This window comes from Corvus moneduloides, chromosome 3 (genome assembly GCF_009650955.1).
Source record: "Corvus moneduloides isolate bCorMon1 chromosome 3, bCorMon1.pri, whole genome shotgun sequence".
Classification (NCBI taxonomy): Eukaryota; Metazoa; Chordata; class Aves; order Passeriformes; family Corvidae; genus Corvus; species Corvus moneduloides.
The window spans coordinates 3761685-3788663 of NC_045478.1; the positions used below are offsets into that span (position 1 = coordinate 3761685).

Genomic DNA, 26979 nt, shown 5'->3' on the forward strand with positions numbered 1-26979 from the left:
TAATTCTCAAGGAATCATTGCCAGCCTTTGCTTATTCTGCTAATTACTCTGAATTTATTCCTCTCACCTGCTTCTTCCTGTCCAGTGGAAGGTGTCCCATATCGATTCTTTAAGGAACAGATATTTAAATTTGTTGTTGTCAGGGACTTGGGTGATTTCTGCCAGAAGTTGTTTATAATGCTTTTCCTCAATGAAATAAAGAAGAGGCTGAGCTGCATCTTGACTGTACTTGCTGTAGTTGATGCTGCCCTGCTGGTTTTGGAAGGTGTGGGTGGGTATTGTCCTTCTGGAGCTCAGCCTTGCCCTCAGGGAGGAGGGATTGGATCATTCAGAGCTGGCATGGGGTGTCTCCAAGAGGGTCCTGCTGCACTCTCACAGAGGTGCAGCTCCCACAGTATTTGGGGAACATACTTGGCAGGTGCACAGATGAGGGATTAGGGCTTGTCCCATTTTCTAGAAGGTTAATAAATATTAGAAACAAGTGGGGGAAAATTCCTGTCCCTTGGGAAAATATTGGCTGCTAATTTTAACAGATTAGCTTTTCATCTCTATCACATCATATCTTTCCTGTTGTTTTTTTGCCCAGGCCAGCTGTTCTTACATCAGAAGGAGATGGATGGACCAGTCTCTGCTCTTTTGCTGACAGGAGAGCTGGAAGCATGTCAGTTCTTGACTTACTTTGGGTTTGTGTTGGTGCAAGGGCTCAGCACAGCTTGTGCACAAAAAAATTTGTGGCTTTTGGAGGAACTCTTCTGCTTTGTTCTAAAGTTGGGAGAGACCCTGCGTTTTGGTCTGTGATGGGGTGGGTGAGGGCTGCTGGCTTTCTGCAGCTTCAGCCACTCAAATGTAAACGCGAGTTAATGACGAGAATTGTGTCATTCCATGACTCCAGAGGGTTGATGCAATGCCAGCATATCTGTTTTACTTGCTGCCTGCTCCTTCTTACAGTTTATGAACCTGCAGAGGAGCAAACAGAAGGGAAACGTTTTTGTCCTTCAATTCACCTTCCCCTTGTTCCTGCTCAGCTTTTTTACTTCAAATGGGACTTCTCAAGGTCACAAATAGCATCAGCTTCTAGAAATAGGTATAAAGGAGCCAAGCTGGAGCACTGCTGCTGGGAGACATCCTCCTAAGCCGCTGAACTCTTCATCATTAGTGTGAAGATGGGTTGTTCCTCTCCTGTCTCACCTGCTTCACTCTAATGTTTCTAGAGACAGCAAACCATTACCAGCTTGGGTGTATAAGCCCACATCCTCGCTAGGTTAGTTGATTCTACTATATTTTACTTGTTTTTTGCTCCCAAGGCTCAGTGAAGTCCTTTGTCTCTCCACAGTTACCCTATCCATGCAAAGGATGGACTGGGGACCCTGCAGTGCCAGGTGGAAGGGAGCCACATAGGTTGGTGAAAAGGGGTCAAAAACACCGGTTTCTGTCATTCCCAAAACTCCAGAGGATGGAGGGAGGGTGTCAGTCAGTCAGGAGTTTCTGTTCTCTCTCCGAAGTTGGGAATGTGGCTCAGGGCTGAGTCCATAAAAACTGTTTCAGATCAAGGCTTGCCAGCCTTCAGCACAGCCCCTGCCATGGTTTGTGTCCTCTGCACAGCCTGGGAGAACATGAAGGGAACCCATGACGTGGTGTGGGCATTGCTGGCAGCAACAGTGTGATTTGGGGTCCTTGCTCAGTTTCCTACTTTAATTCTTCTTGTCTGTGGTGGACCTTCCCTTTAGTGCTTTATTAGAGGAATAAATTGGGTGTTCCCTTCTATTCACAATCTCTCCGGTAGCAGGTTGGATCCCTTTCATTTTTCCTCCATGCACTCTGAAGAAGTTTCTAATTTCTTGTGGAGGCTTTGAGCTCCAGCCTTCCTGTTTGAGAAACGTATTGTGAGTTAAATATGTAAAACAGACTTTCCTTACTGTTGTAAGGAAGGGAGAATCAGGCCTAGGGAACCAGGACAAGGCTTGGGAGGATGCACTCCATACTCTGCCTTAAAACATCATCACTTTTCTCTCCCCCAGGGTCCCACAATGTCAGCTTCTCGGTGTTTAACAAAGGAAAGTGAGTGAAATAATCTTTTCTCTCTTTTTCTCTGGTTTTGCATGGGGATGGAGCTGCATTTGAGTCTAGGATGAGTGAATTATGTCTTTCCTGAATCATGTGTTTCGTTGCTTAGAAATAAGGTTTTGTTATAATGAGAAGATGGTTGTCAGATTTGGAATGAAATGGGAGAATGTTTCTCCCCAAAGTATTTCCACTTTGGTGTTTTATACTCTACCTTCCGTGTCCAAAGCATAAGACATCTTATCTTGGAAAAGGGGGAATGGCTGAAGGAGGATTGGTTCAGATTGGATGTTAGGGAGAAATTCTTACCTGTGAGGGCAGTGAGGCCCTGGCACAGGGTGCCCATAAAAGCTGTGGCTGCCCCTGGATCCCTGGAAGTTTCCAAGGCCAGGTTGGAGGGGCTTGGAGCAAGCTGGGATAGTGGAAGGTGTCTCTGCCCATGGCAGGGGGTGGAATGAGGTGAGCTTTAAGGTCCCTTCCCACTCAAGGCATTCTGTGATTCTGTGATCTGTTAAAACTAGCTAAATAAAATCTTTTCACCTTGCTATTCATCCAAATAGGAAAGAATTTAACCATAAAAGGAAGTGAAAATAGGTTCTGACCATGTCAAAACATACTTTACAATGTGTTAGTACTTCTAGTAAAGTGTTTCAGCCATGTAATGGGGTCTCATGAATGAATGCCTCAATGTGCTGGTGAAAGGAGTTGTTGGAGCTTGCAGAAATGTTCCACTGCTCCTCTGGAGAGTGAGTGTCCAGCTCTTCCAAATGAAGTTCTGCTTTTATTTACACAGCCCAGGATCTCTCAGGTGTTTTCTGTCTTGCAGGTCAGCAGTGCACAAAGGTGCTTGGCTCATCAGTGCCAAGCAGGAGCTTTTCCTGTATCAAACTCATCCAGGTATTCACTGATCCTCCTCGCTGGCTGCACTGTCTTCCAGCAGTTCCAGTGTGGTCTAAGAAAAGGCCTCTCACTGTTGCTTTTCCCAGGGATTTAATCATGTTTTGTCCTCATTTTGGTGTTCCACTCCCCTGGTAAGGGCTTGACTAAGCAAAAAGCTGCAGATCAAAAATGATGAGATAACCAGATTTGTGTGTATTGTTCCTTGTCCTGTCAGATCAGTTATAGACTTGAGGTGTTGCTCATAGAGAAACTTTTCCCCCTTAAATCACTCTGTATTTTGGTAAGGCTGAAATTTTGGAAATGCAGACCTCAGGATGAGAACTCTCACATCAGCTACAGGGAGGAGATGATGTTCAGCTACTCCAAAAATTAAATTCTGGTAAAGTGGATAATGGCAGAGTGCTGCACCATTCATTAAAAAAATTATTTAAGATACATAAAAATTAATCTACACGTGACAGTTCAAGATGCTTTGTGGGCAACACTTTGTTAAGAAGGGTAATTTTGTGTCTTTATTTACAATTTAAGGCAGAGTAAAATGAAATAACTCTGCATGCAGTTGGCTGTGGGCAGAACACAAGCAGAAAGATCTTCTAGATCTGCCCCATAGAGGGTACTGTGCTAGTCAGCAGCCAATATTGTCCAATTAATGTTTCAATACCAGATGAATTAACAAAAAAGAAGCAGGTATAGGCCAAAATCCCTCACCTTTTCCTTATTAGTCTTTTTTTTTTTTTTCAGAGCTATACAAGTAGAACTGGGTGGTTAAATCAGAACATGAGCGCAAAGTGGGTAAATGTCATGAAAGAGAAAAATAATTTTCCTGTGGAATGGCACAACTGTAACAGATAAAATCCTGAAAGGATCTCATGGTCATGATGTGGAAACTCAGATGTTCAGCTCCCTCCATTTGTCCCTGAAGTCTGAGGGGTGATTGGAAAGTGTGGTAGCATTGAAACCTCAGGGCTAAATTGAGAAGTGAGTCAGAGAAGGTCAAAAGGATTAAAACAGTTTTAATTCTGTTTTTTTTTTTTGTTGGTTTTTTCTTTGCAGAGCTCCTCGATAGCATGGAATAGAGCAGTTTGCAATCTGAGCATGACAGATGCAGCCACTGCTGAGTAACAGCCCAAGCATTGCAGTGTTTCCCCTGTCATGTGGCCAAATTATCCGTGTTGTTCATTCCTGGTGTCATCACAGAGGCTGCCAAAAAAAGGGATCAGTGAGATGCTGGTTTCACTCACAGGAGCCTCTCTGGCTGGAAGCAGTGCAAGTGCACTGCAGGCTTTCCCAGAAATGGGGCTGGGATTAGCCTCTGAAAGGCTCAGATCCTCCTTTTCCTTCCCTTGCAGAGATACTATCTGTGTTCCCAGCTGGAGGGAGCCTGGGAGGGGGCACTGATCTCACTGTCACCGGGGATTTCTTTGAGGAGCCAGTGCAGGTCACTGCTGCAGGTAACAGAAGAAATATGTGGGGGGTTTTTTTGTTGTTTTCTTTTTTGTTATTTTTTTTTAATTCCAGTTTGGCCCTGATCACAAACCCCAAGTGATGTTCAGGGATACCAATGTGGGAATTGTAGGACTCACCCCTGGGAAGGTCCAGTTTTTCTGACTGTGGGAAAGAACTGTTCTGTTTTCTGGTAGTACCAGCCCAGGGTTGCAGCAAAGTGTGGACCCTTTTGGGAACAAGGTGGATGCAGGGGATTCTGCCTCTCTGCTCCAGTGAGACCCCACCCAGAGTACCACATCCAGGGTCCTCAGCACGAGAAAAACATGGATCTCTTGGAGTGAGTCCAGAGGAGGGACACAAAAATGATCAGAGGGATAGAACACCTCTACTATAAGGAAAGGCTGAGACAGATGGGGCTGTTCAGATTGGAGAAAAGAAGGCTCCAAGGAGACCTTGGAGCACCTAAAGGAGCTCCAACAGAACAACCTGGTCTAGTGGAAGGTGTCCCTGTACATGGAAAGGCGTGGAACTACTTGTTTGTAAGGTCCCTTCCAACCCAAACCATTCCATGACTCTAAGATGGGTTTATGCTGTGGCTCAGCTGTGTTTCCAGGTTTCCCATGGCACATTTGTCTCCTTTCCCGGCTGGCAGGTGTTCCCTGTAAGGTCAAGCACGTCTCTCCCTGGGAAATCAAATGCACCACTGGGCCTGTTGGCAAGGGCAGGAGACCTGGTGTCCCCCAGCCAGGTAAGGTGTTCAACTGAAGCTCCAAATTAGCAAACACACACAGAAATGCAGGGCAGAAACCTTTTGGTGCTGAATGCAATCAAGAAACAGGGCTTTCCAAAAGATTGTCTGCTTTGACATCAAGCCAGTTTCTTTTGGGGTGGGTAGGGAAGGGTACTACAAATAATCCAAAGGCTGGAGCACCTCTGCTATGAGGAAAGATATGTGAGAGAGCTGGGGTTGTCCAGCCCAGAGAAAAGAAGGCTCCAGGGAGACCTGAGAGCCCCTTCCAGTGCCTAAAGGGGGCTTTCAGAAATATGGGGATAAACTTTTATTAGGGACTGTAGTGATAGGACAGGGGGTGATGTTTTTTAAATTAAAAGGGTGTGCATTTAAATTAGGTCTAAGGAAGGTATTTTTTTACGATGAGGGGGGTGAGGCCATGGCACAGGTTGCCCAGAAAGGAGGTGGATGCTCCATCCCTGGAAACATTCAAGGCCAGTTTGGGTGCAGCTCTGAGCAACCTGCTCTAGTTGGAGATGTCCCTTCTCGAGGCAGGGGGTTGGACTGGATAAACTTGAATGGTCCCTTCCAAACTATTCTGTGATTCTATAGCCAGGAAAACCAAGGTGGAGAGCTCACCCCACCAAGTGCAGACAGGAGATGGTGGGAGGATTGTCAGACTGGTGTGCAGGGCTGTGGAAAATGAGCAGAAAAAGGCCTGAATAATATTTAGAGGAAGGATGGCTGAACTGGAGTTACTGCAGAGGCTGCTGGGGCACTCCTCGAGTGGAGCATTGCAGGAGACTGTAGTGCATAAAATGAGGCTTAACTTTGACTGTGGGTCACCTCAGTGCCTTTTCCTGCAAGAGCAGACATGTGAGCTGGTTGGATGCTCTGCTCTCTGCAGAGTTTTGTTATTTCTGGTGGAGGATTTCAAGGTAAAACAAATTCCCTTAGGCGAGATCTGTGTTCTGCCTTAGACTGCAAAATACCCCACAAACAGAACCAATTTATTATTAAAATTTTCTCTCTGGCCTGCCTCCTACACCACTGATTCCAGCAAGTGCTCTGGGATTTCTGCTGGCTGCTGCTGAGAATACTTTTGTTTTAACTTTCTAGGAAACAGAGGGCTTCTCTTTGAAGTCTGGGATGATGCCTCTGATCTGACAGCAGCAGGTCCTGGATACAGATGGCAGTTTGTACCTAATGCCAGCTCCCCAGCAAGGTTTCTGTCTGGGGCAAAGAAGTCCTTCAGGTACTCAGTGATCTTAAAAAGAGACGAAGCCATGGCAATCACCTTTAGCAGTGTAAGGTGCAGCAAAAACACCTGACAGCTCTTTACAGCAGAGCCTCACTGTATAGCTCCTATAAATCAAAGAAAACCCTTTGCTCCCAGGTCCTTTTGAAGCTTAAAATATGCAGTGAAGTGCTTTATTTTTCCTCCTGTTGCCTTCCCTCAGTATTTCTGCTCTACCTGGCCTAGATATGCTGAAATACCACCAAAAAAAAAAAAAAAAAAAAAAAAAAAGTTGTGGAAATAGAAGGAGCTCCAGTTTGAGGCCATTTTGGGCTGGAACTCTGGCTAGATGTGGAGGGGCAGATTCTTGGCTGATGTTGGCAGCAAAGGTGAAGTTTATACAAATAAATAAATTCCTGAACTGTGCTGGTTCCCACTGCCTCTTCAGATATGACCTTGAAAGACTGTACAATGTGCATGAATTCTTACATTTTTCTACCACTTCTCTGTTTTTGTTGTTTGATTCTGAGGGTGGTTTTGGCTTTTTCCTGCATGGTCAGGGTTAAGACCTTGTTTGAGAAGAAACGCACTAAAGTGGCCACCAACAAAATCATACTTGGTTTCATGGAGCTGTTTTTTCTTTCCTTTTTGAAACTTTTGTAAGGCACAATTGACATTTAATGTGAAATCGGGTCATTTTGAGGTTACTTCAGCTTTAAAATAGCAAGGTTTGTTTTGTTAAAACTTGGTTTAAAGATGTTTTCTTGTTACTCTGTGTAGGTGTGAAGGTGGGGTGTGGGGATGGTTTGTTGTTTTGGGGTTTTCTTTGCTGTAACTCTTGTATATTATGGATGTTCTCTTTTTGCTTAGCTCCAGACTCCGTGGTTTTTTTGTGGCTCCTCAGACCAACAATTACACCTTTTGGATTCAGGCAGATGGGCAGGCATCTCTCTACTTAAGTTTGTCCCAAGATCCAGAACAGAAGGTATTAGTCTTGGCAGAGAAAAATGAGATGAAATGAAAATGAAAAATGAGGATGAAAAGGGTTTTAATTAAGGTGATAACAAGTAGGAATTTTCCCAGTGTGGATTGGTTTATTGTCTCTTATAAATGTATTGCAGAGTGAAATCTGTGTGATTATATTTGATATTTTACATCAACCCTTTCGGGTTTTTAGCTCATAAAATACTCACTCTTGCAACCAGAGGCATTGATTGTCTTTTCTAGAAGACTTTTTTTTGTTAGTTCAGCACATTTCTGTCTGAACTGAAGTCATACATGAAAAGTTATTTGGGGAACTGTTACTAGTGCTAGGGTGAGCCATAAGAATCATCTTCTTTGTGATATTGAACCTTAAACCAAAGCTCTTTCAGATTGTGGCTTTTTCCTACATAATGGGAAGGAATTTGTCAGCCATCAACCCACGGTTATCAGTTATAAACACAAATATATTGGGTTTTTTTTTTTTTTTGTTTTTGGAGCTGTGGCATTGGACTAAATGCTTTTGTGGCTGGAGAGAGGTCACCAACTGCTTTAATGGCTTCAAACTGAGAGAGAGTAGGAAGAAATTTTTGACTCTGAGGGTGGCAAAGCCCTGGCACAGGTTGCCCAGAGAAGTTCTGGCTGCCCCTGGATCCCTGGCAGTGTCCAAGGCCAGGTCGGACTGGGCTTGGAGCAACCTGGGATAGCAGAAGGTGTCCTGCCCGTGGCAAGGGATGGAACATGATGGTTTTTCAGGACCCTTCCCATCCACATCATTCTATGATTCTGTGATTTGGATGTTCTGCACACAGGTGAGAATTGCTTCTCTCCCTGCTGGCAATTCAGAGTGGTCGGAGAACTGGGTGAAGAACTGGAGTGAACTGTGGCAGCCAAAATCCCAGAAATTTGAGCTCACTGCTGGTTCCAGGTACTACCTGGAAGCACTGCATCATGGAAAGACACCCAGCAAGGGGATGAGAGTTGGAGTCCAGATACACAACACGTGGCTGAACCCCGATGTGGTGAACAACTACTGCGTTGAAAAGCACGAAATTCGGGCTCGTGCCTTGCGACTTCCAGAAGTGCAGGTCAGTGCTGCAACTGCCTTGTTGGTGCTAGATGTGAAAAAATGTGTGTTTCCACCTTGTTTTCAACCTTCTGAGACAGCTGATGAGAAGAGCATTGTGAGCTGAAGTTGTCTGTGGTTTTTACATACGTTAGTGGGTGTGTGTAAGCCCTCAGGAATGAGGGAAGTTTTTTCCTAATGGTGAAACTCCTGAAGGTCGGGAGCTTTAAGGACCATTTGCAGCTGCACAGGTCATGTACCCCTTGTGCTCCTGTTAATCTAAGAATCCCGTTCCTTGTAGGACAGGAGCAGTTCAAGAGTAGCTGAAATGACTCTTGGAAGGGATCCCTGGTTTACAGAGGCTTAAAAAGGCAAAACGCTGGTTGTAAAATCCTCTTCAGCAGAAGATGCCAGGTTTGAAGTGTGTGTCTCATGAAGTTTGCATCTATTTTAATTTCTTTATTTGCTTCTCTTTTTTAACCAGATGTTGACTGTGTCTGGTACAGGCTATTTCAGTATCTCCTGGAATAACATGCTGAGAATGATCCCCACAAATGCTACAGCTCACCAGGTAGGTGCTGTTAAACACAGACACAGGGTCCTCTGCTGGGATGGAATTGGTGGAACTCTGGTGCTTGACAGAAGTTAAGATTTGGCCCAGGAGCTGAGATAAAGTTAATGTGATATAGGAGTAAATTATTTTTATGTGTTTTTTTTTTTAACTGAGAATGTCTTACAATGTGATTTTTTTTTTGTTTTGTGAACACTGACTCCCAGGTGTATTCTAAGCGTATCACAACACCCAGATACCTTGGGCTTGCATTGATCCAGATCTTTGGACTTCTCTAATGCCAGATGTGTGCTGTATGGCTCTGGCTTCTCCAACAGCCCACAGTCTCTTGATGTGGCTGTTTTTTAATCTTAGAGTGACCCTGAGTGATGGCTCCACGACAGTCATTAGACTGAGGATGTCCCACACCCCTGAAAGCTGTCAGACATGAAAGTTTACACTCTGTTGAGATAAATTTTGTTATATTATTATTTAAAATTTTTATTCTTGTAATATTTGGCTACCTGCTTATTCAGAGCTGCTGTGCCACCGATCCCTGGCTGGTGAAAAAATGAAGTGATGATGTGTGTGTTGAAGTCTCTGCTGAAATGATTGTAACTGGCTGCTTTTCACTTTCTTAATTTCTTTTAAAGGTGCAAACAGCAATAGAGGAACTCCTTTCAGTGAGATGTGAAATGGAGCCAAATTCTGCTAAAATCCTTTTTCGCCATGGTTTTGAGAAAGAAGGTAGGGAACTTCTGTGGCAAATAAGCAGTACTTTTTGTGAGAATTGATCTGCTTTTATGACATAAATGTTCTTTAAACTTTTAGTGGTAGTAAATTTACACTTTTAATGGGTATAAGGATGCATTTATATTTATCATTTATTCATTGTGTGTATGCATGAAAAACAACATGATCAGTATAGTAATCATCATGATAGAATATCCAGGGTTGGAAGGGACCCACAAGGATCATCAAATCCAGCTCCTGGCCCTGTACAGGACAACCCCAGGAATCTGTGCCTGAGAGTGTTGTACAAACACTTCTTGAACTCTGCCAGGAGAATACTTAGAGTAGGACTGTTTGACAATTTTTGGATACCCACTTTGTGTATCTTCATGAATTTTGTCTGAGTTGGTGTCTTCTGAATCACTTTGAAACCTCTCATTTCCTTGTCTTGTTTTTCATATGTCAGATATGAAGAACATCATCACCACAGGACACATTGTCAGTGGAACTGAGCCGTTCTGTGGGAGGTTCAGCATCCACAGACCAAGCCAGCTGGTGAAAACTTCCCCACCAGCACTACCAAGATATGACCTTACTGAATACACACATGTGAGTGGCTGCTCTTAACGAATCGCTGTTCTCAGCGAGCAGCTTGCACTGGGCACTGAATGCTCAGAGTCTAATTGACAACATAAAGTCTTCTTTATTATTAAGTCTGCTTAGAATTGCCCCAAATCTACAAAGGATCATGTCTTAGCACAGAGCAGAGCATCTTTTATTGGGTGTGAGAGTGGTTTTGTATCTCTGAGATGTAAATACTGTTTAACACACCTGGCTGTTGACTGTTCCTGGGGACACAACCCTTGCTGTGGGAAAGGAAAAAATGGGATGGTGTTGGGGAAAGGTGGAAGACGCAGGGACGACCACTTCTTGACAAAAGGAAAAAAACCTTTTGTTATTTTGGTGGTCCATTATTGGTCACTTTCCTGCTCATCTCCTACTTTTGATAGGAATGAACCCAAAAGCTCAGGGAAGCCCCAGGGGCCAGTTTGATGCCATGTTGTGGCACTCCTGGTGCCACAAACCATCTTCTACAGCTGTTATTCCCTCTCCAGCTCTCTTGGAGCCCCTTTAGGCACTGGAAGAGGCTTTAAGGTCTCCGTGGAGTTCTGTTTTCTCCAGGCCAAACAACCCAGTGTTAAACCAGAATTCACACAGGGTATCTTCCTTCATCTCCCATGTACATTATATATAAACTACCTGTGTTTTGATTGGTGAAAATCTTCTCCCCATTTTTGCAGGCGTGTTTTGCACATAAAGGCCATATGAGCAACATCTTTCATCTCTCAGTGTCCTACACCAATGTCTCTTCATGTCCAGTGAGAAGGAACCTCACCTGCCCGTGGCACTTCAATGAAACCAACTCTAAAAGGTATCCAGGAAATTTTAGTTATCAGAGTTTATATTTTGCATTGTAAGAAGGTGCAGTGGGAAAACTGAGGGAAGTTCTTATTTATATAGGAACAATTTCTCAGTTGGAGTAATCTGACAAAAGCTCTGTCCCTGCAGAGGCATTCCTGGAATGCGTTTTCGTACTTTTTCGAGGATTTAATGAGTAAATTTCCATGTTTCTTGCTACATGCAGTATCTCATCTCAGTGATACACAGGTATACTTGAAGATTTTTGAGGACATCAATTTCCAAGTTTCTTTCCCAGTAGATTTTCTGCAGTAAGAGAGAGAATTGATTGGTTTTTCCTCCACCCTTTGGAAGCTTTGAAAATTGGTGTAACCTTTGATTTTCTTTATTCACTTCAAATTCCGAGGGTAGAAAACATAAAGCTTAGGGCAGGCAGACTTAAAAAAAAAATCAGGAGTGTCTGAAGAACTTGGAGAGAGCTGAGGGGTTGAATTCTGGCTTGACCCCCATTGAGGTCACTGATGCCACTGTGGGATTTTGCCAAAAATAAAGCAGGTGTAGTCATTCCCATATCCCACTCTTGTGATGCAGGGGTGGAAACATAAGCAGAGATCTAAATCCTTATTTCTCACTGTGGAAAACCCAACAAGGACATGGTGAGTGATCACAAACCACTGAGCATGTGGCTTGGCTTGTGTTAGAGTAGAAATAACAACAGGAGCTGGTATTACCTCGAATCTTCACAATCACCTCAAATTCGATTGTTGTCCCAACCTTGGTGTCTTCCAGCTGGACATTCACCTGCACTGACCTCTGGAAGAGGTGTGTGACCCTCTCTGTGCTTCTCCAGGACCTCCCAGCCAATTCCCCGGTATTTGTGCATCAGATAAACTTGCAGAGCCCTGTACTGCAAAAAGAAACACCTGGATCATTTTATCTTGATGAACTCATCATTGCTGACAGAGCTGTGATTGGTAAAGGCATCTCTTTTGGTTTTTTCTTCCCCAGGATATTCCATTAAATCTATAGCAATAAAGCTGGATAAAACTTTTTCAAAGGGAAATTTTGCAACAGGCACAAAAATAATTTTCTTTTCTTGAACTTTTTTTTTTTTGGTGACAGCAGTCAAGAAGGAATTACCAAAATATCAATATTCTTGGTTTATTTGAAAATAAATAATGGATCAGACTGTGGTGAAATCACCACAGTGAACCCGGAGAGGTTCAAAAATGTGTAGATGTGGCACTTGGGGACATGGGTTAGTGGTGGACTGGGCAATGCTGGGGAATGGTCCACACAGTGGACTTAGAGGCCTTTTCCAACCTTAATGATTCTATGAAATATAACTGAAAACTAAAAATCCCCAAGCAGGTGCTTCCAGCTATGAAATGGCAAAAACCTGGGCACAGTCAGCTCTGCTCTCCTTGCTCTGGTGAATATTTGTGTTTTTTCTTTCAGTTTCTCAGAGAGACCCCAAACCTCCCTGGCCAGGAGGGAGGATAATTGAAGCAGTGTCTGTGGTGGGGTCTCCTCCCACCTACAACGTGTCCTGGAGGGTGTCTGGCTGTGGTGCTAGTGTGCCCCTTCTCTCCCCAAGGTAGGGACAGCGAGTAGCTCATCTCAATACTCTGTAACACCTCTTGCAGTTCCCCCAGCGTGTCTGGAGCTGGTTTTCAGCTGGGTTCAGTTGCTGAAAACAAGAGTTGCTTGATAAGTTTGAGATAACTTGGGGTGTCAGATGTCCGTGGGTCACCAAGGTGTGATGTAGGACTGGAAGGAAATCTAAGCTCTTCTGGAACAGTGGATGAAGATCATCCAGAGGTGTTTCCATAACAGCTTTAATGACACCAATTCCCACATTAGGCACTGGAAATCCACCTTAGGTGTCCTTGTTTGCTGAGATGAGGTTTCTGTTCCTCCCAACAATGACAGAGGAATCGGAGCCATAGTCTCTAACTAGATCAGAGACTGTAACATTAAAAGTTTGCACTGGCAGAAAATAAGTCCTGTAAAGGTTGGATTGTATCCAGATGAGTCAAATGTAGTATCCTGACACAAACCACCAACAGGAAAGGACAGGGATGAGAATACAGGCGGATGTTTGTGGTGGTTGAGATGTGTCACCAGAGGTGTAACTAGCAGGAAGAAGAAAAGTCTTTACTCCTGTGTGGAGCCTGAAGACTGACATTGCAATGCTGAAAATAGCACTGATGAACAAATTTTTCAAATGTATTTAGAAAAAAATGGGAAAAAAATGCCATGAGCATCATTATGGAGCTGAAGAAAATGCCTAGGAAAGGAAGGTTTAAGAAGCTCCACCTGTTTAGCTAATAAAAAGAGGATTAAGAGGTGGATTGATCGCAGTACCTCCCACCAATATGAAAAAAGGGTGCTTGGCATGGGTGGACTTTTCCATCTCACAGAGGAAGATATCAGAGAAAAGCAGGAATCAGCACAAGCTATAAAAATGAGTGCGCTGAGCACTGTCTTTGGAAATCCTCAAAACAAACCTGGCTCTTTCTCATCACTGAGCACGGACTGTGATTTAATCCAACACAAATCCTACTCCTGTCGGAACAGGAAAATTGTCTAAAATCTTGTACCAGCTGTACAAAGAGCTCAGTGATTCTTTTGGTTTTACTGTCTGGCGATTTGCTCTCCAGAAGACACTTGTTATCCAGATTCTTAACACACGGTGGCATCGTTGTACCACAGAGAGACTCCTTTCCCCTTGAAACACGAGAATTTTAGTGGCGAAGGAGAAAAGCATTTTAACTTTTAGAAAGTGGACTTCGGGTGAACATGAATTACTCCAGTTCAGATGTGGTGTGTGGGGGCGTGGTTTAATGGTGGATCTGGTAATGCTGGGTTTGATCTTAGGGGTGCTTTCCAACCTTAATGATTGTACAATATGGAATCTTCCTGTTACTCAGGGGAGTTGAAATTTTCATGGACTCGAGGAGATTACAGGGGGAAATAGGAAATATTTTTTGCTTTTATGTTGCAGATGCTGTCCAGGCTGCACTGAGCTGGTCCTTTAGAAACACCAGTACTGGGGTAGCACTCCCTGGCGCTTGATGGTGTTTAAATTATTTCTTCCATCATTAATTTTAAAAGGTCATTTTCCATCATTTTCTGCTGTTGCAGTGCCTGCCTAATGCAGTTGGAAGTTGGGAATATCCAGTTTTGTTTGAGGCCTGGGTGCATTTCCTTTAAATCCTTCATGAGTGTTGCTCCTAAAGGTGCCCCTCAGCTGCTGGTTGACACAGGAGTGTCAGGAGTGGGGGTCTCCACTGCTGATGTCTTCCTGTGACCCCCTCTCTGTCTCACAGAGGTGCAGTGCTTGAGGAGGGCTCCGAGGAGCATGGATACCTCTACGTCTCCACGGAGGACGTGAGAGTCAGCCTCACCATCCAGAGGCTGCAGAAGTCATCCCCAGCTCTTGGAGGGACCTTCCACATCCACTTGGCCAATACAGTGATACCAGGTAAGGGAAGATGCAAGTCAGGGCCTGGGTTTCCTGAGCAGGAAGCCAAGGGAAGAATTAATAGCCAGAGAAGTTTTGGCTGCCCCATCCCTGGGTGTGCTCCAGGCCAGGTTGGTTGTTTTTAAATAGTGCAGATGATCTTCAGATTAGACATAAGGAAGAATTTTCGTCATGATGAGGGTGGGAAAACAGTGGCACAGTTTGTCCAAAGAGGTGGTAGATGCCCCATCTCTGGAAACATTTGAGGTCAGATTGGATGGGGCTTTGAGCAACCTGGTCTAGGATTCATTGCTTGGATTAGATGACCTTTAAAGGTCCTTTCCAATCCCAATCATTCTACAGTTCTATTCTATAATTCTATGATCTTTTGGTGTTTAGGGTCCAATAAATTTCACTGTTTTGGCAGCTGCAGAGGTTTGAACCACGGACAGGCTTGCACTTAAAATGAAACCCCTTCGTTTCCTAGGAGCAGGCAGATGTGCTGTCCTGGGGAGGGAGATATCCACTGCTCCCTAATGTCTTTTGCAGATGTTTCAGTGCACATTTCCGCCCACCAGCTCCGCAGGCTTTTGCAGGACAATGTGGATAACTTTACAGCTCCCTTCTTCAACACCAGTGACTTCACTGTGACCAGAGACTCCAGCTCGTGCTATGAAAGTGTCTGGACACTGACTTGGAAAAAAACTGCTGGGGACTTGCCCAATGTTATCAGTGTACAGTAATTTCTTTTGCTAATCCCCACTTTAATCCCCATTCAATGTCTTTGGCCTTTGCTGATTCACTCTCTTAATCATTGTTTTTATGAAGACATCATGGAAATTTAGGCAACCTTCCTATTTGGACTAGCAGCTTAAGAAAACTGCAGATTAAATCATTAAAAAAAAAAAACTCTTGCAGGAGAAGAAATTAGATTGAATCTTCACTTCAAAACCAGGAGACTTAAATGTAATTTCTGCATAATAAAGGGGCTGCTATACTGAAATGAAATCTTCATTAATTATATCTACAATAATGTTTCAGTACAGTAACTGAAGCTCATCACAGATTTGTGGCATCACTTATTTGCCAAGATGGTATTTTTCTGAGAACTATTTTGTCTGGTTCCATATCTGGCTCTCATAAGCCTCAGGAAAAGGTTCACTTTACACTCTCCCATCCCAAGATTTGTCATGCTAGTTTTGCTTCAAGCAGATGGATCTTTTTGAGTAAGGACTCAGGCTGGGCTTCTTCCTCCCTCAAAAGGGAACACTATTTCTTTGGATATTCAGCTCCTAAAAGTGTGACATTATTTTCAACAAATCAGTGAGTTCCAATGCTCAAGATGTTGGCCTGGAGGGTGAAAAAAGTTTGAGCTGCATCTTCAGCTCTTGCACAGGCCCTTGTTTCACCTAAAGTCATGTCTTTGAGAAGCTCTTTCTGTGCCTAATTCCAAATTATATAATTGAGTACTAAAAGTTTATTTGTAAATCTGTCTCCTGAATATCTTTTTCTCAGTTTGCCATCTCCCTGCCTGCAAGGTGAGGGTGGGAACAGGGAGGTATTGTGAAACCTTGAGTAATGAAGATTTAGACCCAGAGATGTGATTCATGGAAGAAGGGTGAGAAGAAGTTTCCAGGAGTTATTTGCATGTAAAGATTCTGTTTTAATTTAAAATCACAGAACAGAAAAAGATAAGAAACTTAAATTCCTTGATCTTCGCCAGGTCTCTGACGAAAATCTCACTGGCCTGAAGCCAACTGTTTCTACTCGTGTAATTTATGATGGGGGTGTGTTTATTGGACCAATATTTGGGGACATGCTTGCCACCCCCCATAACCAAACACAGGTGAGTTGAGCTCTCACACTCCCCACTGATTCAGCAGGGTTGTATAGCTCCAGGGGTCTCACAGGTATTGGGGTACCTTGTTCTGCCACTAAATCCTTTCAGGAATCTGATGTTCTGTGCCATAAATTTCTCACATTCTGCTGCCTGGTATGTGGAGCAGGATTTGCCTCCAAGAGTTGTTGCAGGTACTGAGAATGGTGATCATGGGTGATGGAGGACAATTCATTTTTTTTGAGGCAGTCACCAAGGGGTGACACAACCTCTGAACTCCCACTCTTGGTGGGTCCTGTGGTGCTGGCCACCAAACTGGGAATGACACAATTCACCTGCAACACTGATGGGCAAAATAAATGAGTTGGTGGCTGGGATACTCATCTGTGAGTTAGGCAAGTCCTGAGCCTCCATGGATCTCAATTCCCCAAGTAGGAAAAGAGAGAAAGGAGGGCTTCCTGGCTGGAAGAGGAATCATTCTGGTCTGCTGGATGGACAAATGTGTTTCCAGCTCTGCTCTCAGATGTTGCAGAACGGTGGCTGCTGCTGGCTTTGTTTCTAACAGACTCACAGGCACTGTGGCCATAACAGGGTGATGATGTTGGATGTACTTCGAGCCCAGCTGTGCAACATCTGGGGCCAAGTCATCCTGCTTTTTTCATGAGCCTGGTTCCCAGCCATGAGAATTGCTTTTCTTCCAGTGACTCAGCCACCTATGACATCTTTTCCATCTGTGCTGCACAAACCCGCAAACAGCCCCAGTGAAACAAGACCACCACCAGCAAACAGATTTTCTGGTAGTTTTTGAAGATTTATTCTGGCTTGCTGCTAGCACAAGTATAAAAGTGTCCCTCTAATTATTGTGTCTCTATTCAAGCAGAGTGCTTTGCAACTTCTGTGCTCCTTGCACTTCTTTGGGACAGTTGCTTTTCTTTTTGCAGGCATTGGTGTACTCTCCTGGCACACCCTTAATATCTGGAGAGAGATAAAGAGGGGCTTTCTTATGCCCTATCCTTTGCCAGTTGACTCTTCTAAAATATCAAGATCTCAGGAGGGATATTTCTTGATATCTCTTTTAGACAATCAAGGTCACAGCCCAGTTTTTTTTCCTTCAGCATGAACAAGGGGCAAAAAATAAAATTGAGGGCTGCATGCTGAGAAGACACATTGTGGGTTTCATTTTAATCAGTCTTCCAGGGTGTTTTAAACATAATAAACTTGTTCCCAAGGCAAAGTGGGAAGAACTGGGGAAAGGCAAGAACGGTCTTCAGTGGATGACTAGAAGAACAGGATTTTGAGGAGGTGTGGGTCCCAGGATGGTGGGAGATGCAGCATCCAAAGCTGTGCTCTGCTGTGCCTTGAATGAACCCAAGAAATTTGCTATTCAAATGTGCAATTAAATTTTCAGTGAGGCTGCAGCAGGGTGAGCAGCTCTCCGTCTGTGCCCTGTTCTGACACTGCATGCTCTCAGTAGCTCAGGGTGGCTACCAGCATCTATCAGGAAGCTGTGGCTCTAGAAAACACCTCTGTTCCCTTACTAACTTTAAGGTAACCCTCTCCTCTGTCCCCAGGTGGTGGTCATGGTGAATGATGTCCTTGCAAACTGTTCTGGCTCATGCTCTTTCCAGTTCAGCCAGGAACTGACACCCATAGTCAGAGATGTGGAGTATTCATCAGGTAACGGGGCCTGCTGTCTGAACAAAATGGCAAAAATTCTGTGAAAAAGATCTTCCAGGTGCTGATGATTTCATGTGTATGGGTATCCTTTTAGAAATTTTTGATTTTATGGAAGCTGCACTTTTATGGGTCACTTAGGATCAGCTCCAGTTCCAGACATGCTGAGTGTACAAGTGTGTCCTGAGAAGGGCAGCGGAGCTCAGAAGGGTCTGGAGCACAAGTCTGCTGAATAGCAGCTGCGGGAGCTCAGCTGGAGAAGAGGAGGCTCGGGGGGGACCTTCTTGCTCTCCACAAGTCCCTGACAGGAGGGTGCAGCCATGTGGGGCTTGGTCTCTTCTCACAGGGAACAAGAAATAGGATGATAGGAAATGGCCTTAATGTGCATCAGGAGAGGTTTAGAACAGATGTTAGGAAAAATTTCCTCACTGAGTGGGTTGTCAGTCTCTGGAACAGGCTGCCCAGGGCACTGTGGAGTCACCATCCCTGGAAGGGTTCAGAAGGCTCGTGGATGTGGTATTTGGGGACATGGTTTAGGGGTGAGCACAGAGGTGATCTCAGAGGTTTTTTCCAATCTTAACTACTCTGTGATTCTATGGGAGAGGCATAAAGGGGAGAGAAACAATGGCAGGTTTGGTGCCCAAAGCAAAAGACATCTCTTGGCTCAAGTTATTTTTAATAAAAATTTAAGGAAACATCTAACAGCTGGACAAGGACAGGCAGGAATTGCTGTTACATGGGACAATGAGAAATCACCAGTGGTGTAGTTTTTAGGACGTCCTGATGAAGCTGGTAAAAAACTTTTAACTGTTGGCTGAAATTAAATTCTGGGCATTGATATGCCAAAATTCATGAGGCACCTTGATGATTATATTCCTTCAGGTGAAGGGTCCCAGGCCACAGTGGTTATCAGAGGAGCTGGCTTTGGCGAGGAGAAGCTGGCCCTGCAGGTGGAGGTGAACAACAGGGGCTGCCTCATCACAACTCTGAATCAAACAGAAGTGGTTTGCCAGGTGCCGAGGCTGCCGGTCGGGATCTACCTGGTGACACTGCTGGTGACACCTCACGGCTTCGCCCTCAATGGCACCACAGGACAAGGGATCTTCCTGGCAGTGGAGCCAGTCCTGGGAGCTGTTGAACCTCCATCGACTTCAGAGATTGGTAGGTGTGGACCCTCCAAGGGAGCTGCTTCCTGCTTCTTCCTTGTCATGGAGTGTTCTGGTTCTTCCGTACTCTCACTACCAAAATTTTCACCTGAAGAAGACATTTTATGGCTGGACACATTGTGTGTGACCCAAAACACAGTCAAAAATTTCTTAAAGACTGACAGACTTCCCTTGGCTCTCTGTGCAGGCAACCAGTTTCCCAAGCAGTTTTGTTTGGGAATTGTATTTCAAGTGCACATATATTCATTTCAGCAAATCATTAGTGTTTCATACTCATCCTCCCATACCCATGTCACATGTAGATTTGCAGTATTTGAATTAATCTGGCCTAATTAGGGTGGGTATTAGGGAAAATTTCTTCAGTGGAATGGTTGCCAATCACTGGAACAGGTTGCACAGGGCATTGGTGGAATTACCATCCCTAGAGGGATTTGAAAGATGTGTAGACGTGGCACTTGGGGACATGGATTAGTGGTGGGCCTGGCAGTGATGGGTTACTGGCTGGACTTAATGATCTTGGAGGGTTTTTTCAAACTAAATGATCCATGATTCTCTAACTGTGAAATGGCTGAACTCTGGTTAATCCCAGTCCCACTGAAGTGAATTCATATTCTGAGGAATAAAATGGAAGACTCGCCTGTGTTTAGGCACAAGGCTAAGAAACTTAGAGAAGGTAAAGCTAAACTGAATCTCCTTCCATTCCCATTATGCCTCCTCTCCTTGAAACAGCAGAGGAAATAAAGAGTGATAAATTCCATACCTGAAGACAAGAGCTGGAAAGAATTCTTTTTTTTGGTTGGGTTTTTTTTTTTCAAGAGGGATGAATCTTGTCAACCCAATGAGAAATGTGGCAAACACTCTTGATACACCTGGACTGTGCAGTGAGAGATAGTCTCAGATTATCCCTTGTTTTCAAGCAGCAAGGAATGCACCAGAAACAGCATGGCCCAGGTCTACTCTGACAAAGGCAAAGGTCACCCAGTTATTTTTCTGGGAATCTCCTCATTTCATTTTTGAGATCATGGTAATGAACACCGCTGAGAGCAGTACTGGCCTTACTGCAGCTCAGACATGGCTTGGAGATCTGATTGTGCCATGCTTGGCCACCTTGGATCAGCCAGAGAAAAAGAATGATGGCCTGTAAACCTCTCCATGGATGATGAGCATGGGATGGACTTGGAATAACACAGGGTTCCTAAGCTAGAAGTTATGGCTGCCTTGTTCTTTGGTTTTGGATTTGTTTGTGGTTTTCTTTTTGTTTGTTTGTTTGTTTGTTTTTGGGGGGAGGGAGGTTGTTTATATTTTTTTTCTGGTGTTGAATTTTTTGGGTTGTTTTCTTTTTTTTTGGTGCATGGGAAGAAAATTATTCTAACTCTTTTACTACCGTTTTTTTCCCTAATGACTAGATCATATAGTACACTAAAGTTAAGAATCACTTTTAATTAATGGACAACCCAAATGAATCTAAAAAACTCTAAAAACAATCCATCAATGGCAAGTTTTAATGCTTGGGCCTTGATTCTTCTTTCCTTTGCTGGCAAATCCTCTCCTTCTCCCAATTACAGTGATCTGTCACTCATTAAAAAGAAAGCAAACATAATGCTATCTTACGTTACATGTGCCTGGAACGCTTATAATTGGAAAGAATTACAGCTTCCATCTGTGTTTTTAATTTCTCCCATTTCAAATACCTCTCTTCAATCTCATCGTAAAGTGCACACAGGCAGTATTTCACTGCATATAGATATAATGTAGATATCAAAACTTAAAAGCATCAGTCTTTACACAACACTCGTGGATTCTGAACTCTAAATCTGAAGCTCCTTATCTGACAGCTCTCTCATTAGACAAGCGGATTCAGTTTTCACTTCTTGCTCTTTCTGACTCTGCAAATTTAATGTTAGAAGATGGGAAAGCAAGAAGCACCTTGTACTTTGCTGCTTCAGCTCCCTCTTGTCAAAATATCCCTGGTCTCAGTGGCGCCATGCTGGGGAATCCCCATGACCTAACTCTAGAAGCATGGAATGCCTTTCTAAAGATACTCCCATGTTCCAGTGAAGAGCAGGACCTTGCTGTTAATGTATCTGATTGCTCTTGTTGGCCTGGATTTACTGCCAGCCAGAGGAAATCAAGATGAAACTTCTGTAATTCTCTGGTAGTTTAAAGAATTAGCAGGAAAAGGTAATTTTAGGAAAGTGTACAAGGGATTTTGCCATTAATATATGATTACCTTAACATAGAAGGTTGCTTGCATCACATGTGAAAAGAGGGATAAAAGCTCAGTAGGTTTACAATATAGCCATGCTATTAAATACAAATAATTCTCCTGCATTAATTACTGCATTAATTAATACACTGCATTAATTAGTACCTGTCTGAGCAGTCTGTTCAGCCATAATCTTAAAACTCTGCAGGGCTGAGAACTAGAGAAAAAGCTCTAAGTTTCAAGTAACGTTTCTTTTTTTTTTAAAGTTTCTCTGAATTGCATCAAAGCACAAACTCCAGCTTAGAATTGCCATTAATGCCCGCTCCTGTTGTCTTTCCAGTCTCTCTTTGAAATACCCCTGAGTCTTCTAGTTGCTTGGAAAAGCAAAGGGACACCTTGACTCTTTACCTTGGAATTGGATGCTGAAGAAAGATCAAGCACAAGTCTGGCTTGTGCCGGGCATGATCCTGCATGGTGTTGAAGAGGCTCAGTCTGGCACGAAGGAGAGCTGAGCTTGCTCAGTGCCCCATGGAACGAATCCCTCAGTGACTTCCCTCACAACTCCACGTCTCGAGTCCTGCCAAGCCCCCTTTCTATCCCAAACTTCCTAGACACATGCTACAGGCTTTTCCGACAGCAGGGAGCTTGGCAGCTGTTTGAACTGTGAGAGCACCTGCTGCGTTAAGCTCATTTTCCATTCTTAGCGCTTCTTCCTTCCTTCCTTGTTTCATTCTCGGGCTGGGGATCTGTCTACGGGGGAGATCACAGGCCAGGGCTTGCTGGTTTGAATAAGTATGTCATTAAAAAATAAACCGAGAAACAAACCCAGTTGTCCTGTATCGTGGAGGAGAATTCAAATAATAGGCAAGAAGGATCTCTTCCTTGCAAGACAGGAAGCCAGGCACAGCAAGGTGGAACAGATCATCATCAGATCAGCTGACAGACTCTACTGCCTTTTTAGTCATCTATAAACAAAGAATCCTTTGCATATTAAAATATCCTACATATTGAATATCATGGAATAATTGTTTTTTTTAGGAGGACTGGGAGTGACTCTCAGGGGGACTAATCTGGAAGGGGTAAATTCAGTGTTGTTTGGATCCCAGCCTTGCCCAATTTTGGAGGAGGACAGACATGCAACAAGAATTGAATGTAAAGTTCCTTCTCGGGTAAGAAACCACATTTTTTTGGGGAGCAGTTAGAAGCCAACGTGCCTTCCTATGTTTTCCTGGCCTAAGCTACACTAGGGGAAGGGCAAAGGGTAGCCCATCAGCCAGGTCTTGGCTGTGGGACAATTTACTGTGGACTCTACAGATTAGACCAGCTTAATTAAAAATAGATTAATAGCTGATTTATGAAAACCAGTGAAAAAAGCAAGCTCCTTAATTTAGTAAGGATATTACAAATTAAAAGCTGCATAGTCTGGGATTTTATTTACTAGCTTAATTTACAAGTATGGATATAGCAAATCAAAACCTGCATAGTCTGGGATTGTTTTAAGGTTTCTAAATCTCCATAGCTGCTCTTTCAAAGTCAACATAAATGTAGACATTTAAGTAGTGTCTGGTGTATATGAAAGTTTCATCAGTGCCATGTGCCTGACTTAATATAGGAGATGTAGGAATACCGGAAATAATTTTTTTTTTTTAATTGGTTCATTCTTAACCCTGACATTTTCTTTCTTCCTAGGGGACAGAAGATGCTGCTGTCCACATAACACTGATTTCTGGGTACCAGTCAACAACAGTAACCAACTTGTTCCAATATGATCCTTCCTTAAACCCTGCAGTTGTATCCCTGAGCAGGAACAGAAGTGGCATAGCAGGTGAAAAGGCTGCAGATGTGTATTGGACGTCTTCTGGAGAAGGGTTGTTATTACTGATAGTGGTGGGGCAGAAGGAATTTAGGTCTATAAAGTGTGATCTGACACTTATTTTGTTTTCTTTTAAATTTTAGTTCCTATATTTCCTGCTAGTCCTGGTCAGTCCTGGTTGGTTTTTTATTGGCTTTTCTCTTGCATACATGAGGTAATGAGTTGCTTGCCCTAGGCTGGCATGGATGATGTCCACAGCATGTCAGGTTCAGTATAGTCATGCTTTTGTGTCATGTTTGTCTAACTCTGCTCTGAAATTATCCCACCCATTCATTCAGTGATGGGATACACGGTTTAAGCTACATATCAGGAAAAGGTTTTTTCCCCAGAGGGTGGTTGGGCACTGAACAGGCTCCCCAGGGAATGGACAGAGCCCCAAGGCTGCCAGAGCTCAAGAAGTGTTTGGATAACACTCTCAGGCACATGGTGGGACTCTAGGGACTGTCCTGTGCAGGGTCAGGAGTTGAACTTTGATGATCCTGGTGGGTCCCTTCCAACTCAGGGTATTCCATGACTGTATTTCTTAGTAACAGATTCACCCATGAGAAGAGAAATGAGCTCTGGAGAGTGTCCTTCTCCAGGATCCCCAAGTGTTGACCATAAAGAGCATCATGTGCATTCTGGATTGCTAAAAGCAGGGGATGGGCAACATTTCTTTTACTAGTTCCCATTTCCAAGCCAAACTGCTCCTTCCATTGTGACCTTGCAGTGTGTTACGTTAGAATATGAGCATAGACCTCACAGAATCTGTGGAGACAAAATCCTAATTAGATGTCATGGAGTATTTGGCATTCCTGTCTTTTGAAAGTTTCTATTTGGGGTTGTTTGTTTGTTTTCTTTCACATTTCCCTCATTTTCGCCCCCAGGATTTCGGTTGGGTGTAGGGAATAGAAAGCATAAATGGTGAATAATGTTCACTTTTAAACAAGTTTTTTAGAAAGAAGGTTTAGTACCTTTCTGTGTGGCAAACAGACACCAATTTCTTGGTATCTGAGACAGAGAGGAGGGAAGATGGGAGGAAGGCAGAAATATTCCTGTTTTCTTACTTATCCTACTCCCATTCCTCCAAGAATGTAATAATCTGACTTTTTTCTCTATTTTTGCAACCTTTCCAGCGAACGCCTTAAAGCTCCCCCAAGTTTGGTTGGACTTGGTGGGGATGTGCAGGGTTAGGTGACTGCCAGTGCCAAAATTCTCTGTGCACTCCCAGCATTTCTATTCCTTTCCCCAAATGCCCTTGTCATTTTCCATTAATCCAGAATGCATAAATAAGAGAAAACGTCCTTTATCATCTGAATATTATTCAGATACCACAGCGCCAAGGGGAGGTTTTTGTAGCCGCGGGCAGCCCAGGTGCAAGGAATTCCTTAATGTTACAGTGTCTCATGAGCTGTGCTGGGGCTGAGTTCAATCTCCTACCCAGAACCTCCACGGCTTCGTCTTTTAATATAATTTTCCTTCTATATAATAAAAAGAATAAATAAATTACACTGATGCCTTCCAGGCATCTGGGATTAAGCTGACAATTGACCAAGAGTCCAAAGAGTTCACATTATTAACATATTCAACTTCTGAGGCTTTCAAACTTTATTTGAGTCTTTGTGAATGCAGAATTGAAAAGTACCAGCTCCAAGACCTGCTTAGAGGAGCAGGTAGTTGAGGGGAGCTTGGTACAGGCTCTCCTGCTCCTTGGGAGCTTCTTCCTCTCTCCTTCATCTCTTCAAGGGAGAAAGGAGGATGAGATTCACCTCCTAAACACATCCCTGTGCTCGTTGTTTAGATGCTTTGCATATTCACTGAAGAGAAATAGTTGGTTCTGTGGTGGGATTTGCCACAGCTCTTTTGTGTGTCTTACAGTAGAATGAATGACATAAAGGCTCTTTTCTCTTCACTGACCACAGATAGAGCTATCAGTGAAAATGCCTTTATTTGAACTGATGGATACCACCTTAATTTTTTTAAGCTGTTTCAGAAGAAATTTCAGATATGAAAGTCCCTTGTCTCTTGGCTTTGTCCTTTCCTGTTACTGCACTGTGCACAAATAAAGGAAAGATGATCCTGTATCATCTGAACACAACAGCTTAAATGGGAGAGAACCATGATCACCGAAAATAAAACGCTGGAGCTGGGCTGGTTGTGTCTGGAATGGAGTTAATTTACTTCACAGTGATTTGTGTGGGGCTGTGTTTTAGGTTTGTGCTGAAAATGCTGTGGATAACACAGGGATGTTTTGTTATTGCTGAGCAGGGCTTACACAGAGTCGAGGCCTTTTCTGCTCCTCACCCCACCAGTGAATGGGCTGGGAGTGCATAAGGATTTGGGAGGGGACACAGCCAGGACAGCTGACCCCAACTGACCCAAGGGATATTCCAGACCAGTTTATAAAGCTGGGGGAGGAAGGGGGCAGAGGGAATCATTCTGAGCAATGGCATTTTTTTTTTCCCAAGTCACCATTCCGTGTGATGGAGCCCTGCTGGGATGGCTGAACACCTGCCTACCCATGGGAAGCAGAGAACGAAGTCCTTGTTTTGCTTTGCACACATACTTTTTGCTTTACCCATTAAACTGTTTTTATCTCCACCCACAAGTTTTCTCCCTTTTATTCTTTTGATTTTCTCCCCCATCCCACTGCAGGGGAGGGAGTGAGTAGCTCTGTGGGGCTGCGATGTCATCTGGGGTTAAACCATGAGAAGCACATCTGACTTAAGGTACCCAAGGCAATTTTTGTTTTACTGTGGAAGGCTCCTGTTAAAGTTCCATGGCTCCTTAATGCTGAAAAGCAGGCTCTAGATCATTTATCAGCAATTCAGAAAAACCCAGAACCCCTCAGCTCCAGAGCTTTAAAGAAACTGGATTTGGGTTTTATTAAGTTCAGCTATTTATAGGACAGACACTTATGGTAATAAGGACTTGAATTCTATCCTGAGTGTGGCTGAGAGTGGCCATTGGTGGCCATAACCAAGTTCACTGTGCTGATGTCTCAAGACAACCCTGATAGCTGGTGACCTTATGCAGGAGAGATTGAGTAGGATACAGAGCCACAGCAACCTTCAACATTTTGGGTTTGGGCTGATGGACAAGACTGGGCCTATTCTGGCATAATGGGACTCTGCTCTTCCTCAGGCAATAGTCACATCTGCTAAAATAACCATTGCAAGAAACACTGAAAGAGTTCCACTCCTTTCTCTGCAGGAGGTGAGGAGCTTCACATTGGAATATCTCAGTTTGCCAACTACCAGGGCTCAGATGTCAAGGTCCAAATTGGGGACTCGTGGCCACAGATCCAGGCGCAGACAGACCGTGGTGTTAATGTGACTCTTCCAGCCCTGCCTGCAGGGTGGTACAATGTCTCTGTCCTCATCAGTGGCATTGCTGTCGCTTCAAACAGGTGTGTATTTTCCTTAGAAGTTTCACTCTCCATCCTATTTGGTGTTTTAGGGTTAATCTGAAAAGGAAGGTTTGAGTTTTTCACAAATTCCATACCTAACGGTGAATTCTGCAGTGTAGTATGAAATTATGAATAATTATCAAGGCATTTATTGATCTGTGGAACCCAAGTCAGCAAACTGCTAATGCTAGTCAATTAACTCCCCTTGAATCAGTAGGAGGCAGGAGAGAAACATTTTAGGAAAAAA

General features: G+C 43.7%; 1 protein-coding gene across 2 annotated transcripts in view; it reads left to right on the forward strand.

The window, feature by feature from the left end:
* The window catches only part of PKHD1 (PKHD1 ciliary IPT domain containing fibrocystin/polyductin), a 244280-nt gene that overhangs the window by 8322 nt on the left and 208979 nt on the right, over positions 1–26979 (forward strand). For both annotated transcript variants that reach the window (XM_032104486.1, XM_032104487.1), the window contains exons 8-30: positions 587–661; positions 1334–1398; positions 2019–2058; positions 2888–2958; positions 4311–4412; positions 5060–5155; positions 6257–6392; positions 7245–7359; positions 8168–8443; positions 8906–8992; positions 9625–9718; positions 10170–10312; positions 11005–11135; positions 11912–12096; positions 12581–12719; positions 14455–14609; positions 15138–15322; positions 16312–16434; positions 17997–18102; positions 18982–19260; positions 22510–22640; positions 23161–23296; positions 26537–26732. In XM_032104486.1, coding sequence (XP_031960377.1) covers positions 587–661; positions 1334–1398; positions 2019–2058; positions 2888–2958; positions 4311–4412; positions 5060–5155; positions 6257–6392; positions 7245–7359; positions 8168–8443; positions 8906–8992; positions 9625–9718; positions 10170–10312; positions 11005–11135; positions 11912–12096; positions 12581–12719; positions 14455–14609; positions 15138–15322; positions 16312–16434; positions 17997–18102; positions 18982–19260; positions 22510–22640; positions 23161–23296; positions 26537–26732 — 3066 coding nt within the window. The remainder of the gene's footprint in view (positions 1–586; positions 662–1333; positions 1399–2018; positions 2059–2887; positions 2959–4310; positions 4413–5059; positions 5156–6256; positions 6393–7244; positions 7360–8167; positions 8444–8905; positions 8993–9624; positions 9719–10169; positions 10313–11004; positions 11136–11911; positions 12097–12580; positions 12720–14454; positions 14610–15137; positions 15323–16311; positions 16435–17996; positions 18103–18981; positions 19261–22509; positions 22641–23160; positions 23297–26536; positions 26733–26979) is intronic.